The sequence below is a fragment of the Argentina silus genome (genome assembly GCF_951799395.1).
Source record: "Argentina silus genome assembly, chromosome: 4".
In the NCBI taxonomy this organism is placed as follows: Eukaryota; Metazoa; Chordata; class Actinopteri; order Argentiniformes; family Argentinidae; genus Argentina; species Argentina silus.
Genome location: NC_139658.1, coordinates 19,389,709 through 19,395,984, shown reverse-complemented (window position 1 = coordinate 19,395,984; position 6,276 = coordinate 19,389,709). Strand labels below are relative to the sequence as shown.

The window sequence follows — 6,276 nt, the reverse complement described above, 5'->3', positions numbered from 1 at the left end:
ACCAATCACTATGCAAAGGCCGGCACTTTCACCACCAAGGTCAATCTCATTATTACTGATTATGCGCTAACGACTTATACACTAACCCTGACTCATTAAGTTCTGTCCTATCCCCCCGCCCTCTCCCTGCCCACCCCCTCTCTCCCTCCTTCCCTCCCTCTCTCTCAGGTGGGGCTGTGCGTGAACTTGCGGAACCTCCAGTGGTTTGATGCTGCAGACCCAGACACCTTCTTCCCACGATGCTACAGACTCGGGGCGGAGGATGAAAAGCACGCCTTCATTGGTCAGCCCCGTAGCCCGCTCACCGGCAGCCCATTCTTTGAACCGTCTCTTATGTCCTCATTGTCCTGTACCATCTCTCATTCCCTACACCGTCTCAGCCCCAGTTACACCGCTGACACCTCTTCCTTCCTTCCCTGAAGAGGATTTCAGGAGGACAGCGTGCACCAGCCTGCTTCGCTACGTAGTGGAGAGGAGGGGTGAAGAGGTAGGAGGAAGAGAGGGGGAAGAAACATTGGAAGAGAAATCGGAAGAATCTGAGGGTATCTCTTTGACACAGTCACTAAAAAATGCAAAACATGTATCATATACACTGACTGACATACTGTACACACGTGCACACACACCCACGCATGCACGCACCCACGCATGCACTCACACACAGAGTCAGAATAAACCTTTGCAAGTCATTCTCAGTCCTCTCATTGTTTTTCTCAGGACATCGGAAGCAGTGCAAACGCAGAGCAACTCGATCGGTTGGTCCTGGAATGATTGACAGAGCCTTACACGTATGCCAGGAGTTTCTCAACAGCTTAGATCACAGCGACATTGATGTCACCAGGGAAACGCCACCCTCCCTCACAGAGCAACAGTGGGCGGAGTTTATGCGTGACTACTACCTGGTTGTCCAGTAAGTGTATTTGGATTCGTCGGTTAGCTGGAATGACTTTAGTGAAGTCACTTTTGTTTGCTTGACTTTTGATCTAGTTTGTACACACTAACATCCAGTAAATCCTTCGTCCTGCAAAAAAAAAGAAAAAAAAGAATACTCAATCCTGGTCCTGCCGCAGTGGTCCCAGGTTTTTGTCCCAGCATAGCGCTATCACACCTGATTGAACAAATCAACTGATCTTCAGAACCTTGATTAGCTGAATCAGGTGTGTCACTGCTGAGCTGAGACAAAAGAGATGATCACTGTTCTAACCAACCTGATGATCAAAGATCCAAGGGACGGTACATTACATACAGTATATTACCATTGCACTAACCCCCCCCCCCCCCCCTCTCTCACCCCCCCCCCCCCCCCCCGTCTGTCTAAGTAGTGATGGCGTGGTGATAGAGGACAGTGGTGGGTATGTCGAGTGCTGTCAGGCCATGCTGACCAGGCTACAGGAGGTGTGCCCACAGCTGGATACAGACGGCCTCCACAGCATCTGGATCATCAAACCGGGGGCCAAGTCACGGGGCAGGGGTGAGCCTCCGCTCCACCATCCTCTCCCTTTCTCTTTATTCCTCTTCTCTATCCTCTATAGGTTATCCTCTCCCCTCCTCTCTTTCTTTCTTTTTATATCTTTCTCTTTCTTTCTTTCTTTCTTTCTTTCTTCCTCCCCCCCCCATCTTATCTATTTCTCCTATTTCTCTCCTTCTCTCCAGGTATCATGTGTATGAATCGTCTGGATGAGATCCTGAGGCTGGTGGACAGTGACCCGTCCGTGATCAAGGACAGTAAGTGGGTGGTGCAGAAGTACCTGGAGCGCCCTCTGCTGGTCCACGACACCAAGTTCGACCTGCGCCAGTGGTTCCTGGTCACAGACTGGAACCCCCTGACCGTGTGGTTCTACCGTGAATGCTACCTCCGATTCTCCACTCAACCTTACTCAACCCAGACTCTGGACAGGTCAGGAGGAGAGGAGGGGAAAAGAGAGATAGAGGAGTGGGGGGCAATGAAGGGAGGTAGGAGAAAAAGGGAGAAAAGAGAGAGAAGAGAAAGGGAGAAAAGAGAGAGAAGAGAAAAGCTCAGCTTGCTTGTTCATTTGCTGCACATACAGGTGTAACATTACCATAGTGGATCTGTATCATACTTACAAAAAGACTCCTCTCTTTCCATCCATCCATCCATCCATCCATCCATCCATCCATCCATCCATCCATCCATCCCCTTTCTCTCTCCCTCCAGCTCTGTCCACCTGTGCAACAACTCCATCCAGAAGCACTTCCAGCCGTCTCAGCAGCGCCACCCGGGGGTGCCAGAGGACAACATGTGGTCCTGCTCTGAATTCCGGGCCTTCCTACGGGGGCAGGGCCGGGGGGCGGCGTGGGGGGCGCTGGTGGTCCCGGGGATGCAGCGGGCGGTGGTCCACGCCCTGCAGACAGCCCAGGACCTGGTGGAGGGCCGCAGGGGCAGCTTTGAGCTCTATGGGGCAGACTTCATGTTGGGCAGAGACCTGAGGCCCTGGCTGCTGGAGATCAACGCCAGCCCCACCATGGCGACCTCCACGGCTGTCACCGCCCGCCTCTGCCCCGCCGTGCAGATGGATACCCTGCGGGTGGTGCTGGACCGACGGGCGGACCCCGGGGCATACACAGGGGGCTTCCAGCTCATCTACAAACAGGTGAGGCTGGGGAGAAGAGAGAGCGACACACACACACACATGGAATAAAAATCATTTGGTTTTGCATATATATCCAGTTATCCACACAGTGTGTGTGTGTGTGTGTGTGTGTGTGTGCGTGTCCTTGTCTCTTTCCTCCCCCCCATCCAGGCTGCAGTTGAGATCCCTCAATATGTGGGGGTAAACCTGTTGGTGGAGGGAGCCCCCGTAAGACGCCCTCGACCGCCCCCTCACAGACACCCAGTCATCCCTGACCCCCATCTTATCACCCAGCTCCCCTCCAACCAATCAGTCTCTGAGAACGCTGGCATGACAGAGGACAAACCATCCAATCACATACCTGCTGCAGCCTCCGTCCGCCGCCCCTCAGGCAAGGAGAACCAATCAGAGGGGGCGAAAAAGAGGCCACCACCTATAGAGTCTTCTAAAAGGGAGGGAGGGGGCGGGGCTCTGGGGCGCCAGCACACCTCCTCTTCTCTGAAGTCATGTCGCAGGTTGGCGCCAGAGCGCCCCTTGGCACTCCACACGGAGCCCCAGAAGAGAGCTCGTCGCCTGGGCGTGAGTCTGAGCAGTGCTGGGCCGCTCCGCCTGGTCCCCAGGACTCTGTCCCACTCCCTCGGCTCCCCGTATAGCCCCTCAGACCCCCACTCCCACCCCGGCCTTCACCTGGCTCCAGGCCCCGGCACCGCCAGGCCCTTCCTCCCCCATCCTGTCCTGGCACCACCTCGCAGGGCTCCTCCCAGAGGCCTGCCCACCCTACATGGCCCCGTCCCAGCCCTGGAGATCTTCAGCCTGCGCCACAGCTCCCTGACCAGACCCCTCGGCGGCCCCTGCTCCACACTCACCTCCCAGCCTGTCCTCCGCATGCATCCGTTCCGCCCCCACTTTCAGAGGCAGGCCATGGTCCCCTATAAAGGGGGCGGAGCCTACGAAGAACCCAAACCCTCTTGACAGAAGGAACTTGAGATCGGGAGGGAGAAGAGTGGGACAGGGTGAGGGAGTGAATTTGATTTCCTCGCAAGAACTGTTGAACGATTATCATGTCTTATTTTTATATTTTTATCTGGAAGGGAAATAAAGACACTCAAGCTGTGAAGTTATTCTGTGTCTCATATTCAGCGTTATTCAGCCACTGACCGGTACAAAGTTGTGAAATTGCTTAACACATCGAAACAATACTGAGAACCATAAACCATATCACTCCACTATCAATATTTGGTATAGAGTACTGTAATGTAATAGTAATTACAGTTTATATATATTTATCGAGGGCGAGTCATTGGACTTTTGGACCAAACGCCTGAAATTCATCGAAAGGGACTGATGTGGCCACTATTTGAACCCAACACTTGCCATTTCATTGAGACTGAGAATGTATAGTAAATGTTTTCCAAAACAATAGGGTTAGGGTTAGGGTTAGTCGCAACTAACATTTAAATCTCAATTAAATCGCAATTAAATCTCTTTCCTCTCGCATCCAGTCACCATGTGTCCCATCTGGCAGTATGTAGTTCTGGGACTGAGCCCCCTCTTCTCACTAGCAGGGGTGGTCCAGAGATTGTGCAACACAGTCTTCCAAAGAACCGCAGTCACAGGGGCTTGAGGCCGGGATGCCGGGAACACTCTGGGAATATGCCAGAAGTACGATGATGATGACTATTTCACCATCATCTCTACTCTGTCCAGCACAGGATACCTATACCATTCCTCATTCCATTACATGCATTACAATGAGCCAGTCCTCCGATTTCTACCTCCACCCACCTCCCCTGATAGGGACCCACAGCCACTGCCCCAGGTATAACCCCAGCCCCAGCCGCTGGTACTGCCACAACCCCAGCCCCAGCCCCAGCCCCAGCCCCAGCCCCAGCCCCAGCCCCAGCCCCAGCCCCAGCCCCAGCCCCAGCCCCAGCCCCAGCCCCAACCCCAGCCCCAACCCCAGCCCCAGCCCCAGCCCCAGCCACAGCCACAGCCACAGCCACAGCCACAGACCATCAAACCCAAACCAGAGGAACCAATCTTCTGCCTGAAGAGAGACACTGATTACATCTGATACGAGCACTTAAAGTTTGTGATTGAAACTGCTTCTATAAATCCTTATTAATTCAGTGGGTTGTGGGTACATTCTTTCCCCAGTAGGTGGCCCTGCAGGGCTGATGACAGCACAGATAAATCCATCAGACGAGCGTCACTGTCATGTTAATGCCACATGCAATATCACATCTACACACTAGGGGGAGAGGACACCTACAGATGACAACCATATTATTATACTGTAGGTAGGGCCCTTAATAGTGTCTATCAGAGAGTGTTATGTACTGTATATATAATCATCTTAGATTAGCTGTACTTAGATTAGCTGTAATCATACGTTTAATTCGAAATTCTCAATGCACAGGTGGTGAAGAATGAGGAAAGGGATAGTTAGAGTGTGTGCGCGTGTGTGTGTGTGTGTGTGTTTGTGTGTGTGTTTGTGTGTGTGTGGGTGGAGGAGCAGCATCCATGCTCATGTACAGCTGACTGCTGAGTACCCCGCCCTTCCTTGTCCTACAAATCCACCAATCACAGACCAGCACTACCCAGGGATAGCAGTGTGGCTACGCATGTGACTGCCGTATCTGTGTGTGTGTGTGTGTGTGTGTGTGTGTGTGTGTGTGTGTGTGTGTGTGTGTGTGTGTGTGTGTGTGTGTGTGTGTGTGTGTGTGTAACCAAGATAATACTGTAGTAAGCTGTGAATAAGACGTGTCTACGGGCTATCAAACACGTTTGTCTATTAATGTGCTTCTCCCTCTCACCCCTCATCTCCTGTCACTATCAACCTCCATTTTGTTCCCTTTGATCAGCCAGGCATGTTTGTTTAGAGTTTACTGCAGGGCTGAGGAGGAGAAGGGCTGGGGGTGTCTATAGTGTATGCTACAAGAGAAGGTAGATGTAAAGATACAACAATTATTATCACACCACCAAAGCTTGCATGTGTGTCTTAAATATGTACCGCAAACATACCGTACTCTCTAGTTTATGAATATTATTGTGACTATCACATGTTATGAACATGTTGATGCTATGAATAACTCAACTCGGTGCTCTCTTGAAGGTTTCATCATTGTACCAGGATTTGTAGTCAAATGCCCAATTCTGGGTTTTCCACAACCTTGGATAGTCTCAGACTTTGCAGTGATGTACTAGCATAGCATACACTAGTAACTGGATTGTATTTAAGCATCCACTCTGAGGGACCAATTAGAAATTATAAGTATATATTTATTATATTTATATATTTGTGTGAAATTATATAAAATAGAAACATGCTGCTGAAAATAGATATTGCCTCATTGTGTGGAATTGTAAAGATAAAGATTAATACGATTCTGTCCAGCCCTTATCACGACCTTTGGAGTGAAGCGATTGTCCAGTGAGCATGGTCCCTCTATGAATGTTTTCATACAGTGTGTGTGTGTGTGTGTGTGTGTGTGTGTGTGTTTATGTGTAAGGGTACAATCAGATAGCCGTCTCCCTCCACATGATCAGCATTACATAAGTGTTCCCTCCGACAGGGTTGTTGTCGTACTGTGGGAGAACCTGAGCCGATGAGATTACAGTTCAACGCAACATTTCTCAGCTCTCTCTCTCTCTCTCTCTCTCTCTCTCTCTCTCTCGCTCACTC

General features: G+C 51.0%; 1 protein-coding gene across 1 annotated transcript in view; it reads left to right on the top strand.

The window, feature by feature from the left end:
- ttll3 (tubulin tyrosine ligase-like family, member 3) overlaps positions 1-3,526 on the top strand; it is a gene marked incomplete at both ends in the record, with an annotated part of 4,907 nt that extends 1,381 nt beyond the window's left edge. Inside the window, 9 exon segments of the mRNA XM_083668507.1 lie at positions 1-39; positions 169-283; positions 423-479; positions 697-910; positions 1,323-1,471; positions 1,654-1,897; positions 2,177-2,612; positions 2,763-3,465; positions 3,468-3,526. The exon segment at positions 1-39 is cut by the window's left edge and continues 90 nt beyond it. Of these exon segments, the coding sequence (XP_083524633.1) occupies positions 1-39; positions 169-283; positions 423-479; positions 697-910; positions 1,323-1,471; positions 1,654-1,897; positions 2,177-2,612; positions 2,763-3,465; positions 3,468-3,526 (2,016 nt within the window).
- Positions 3,527-6,276: the final 2,750 nt, after the last annotated feature.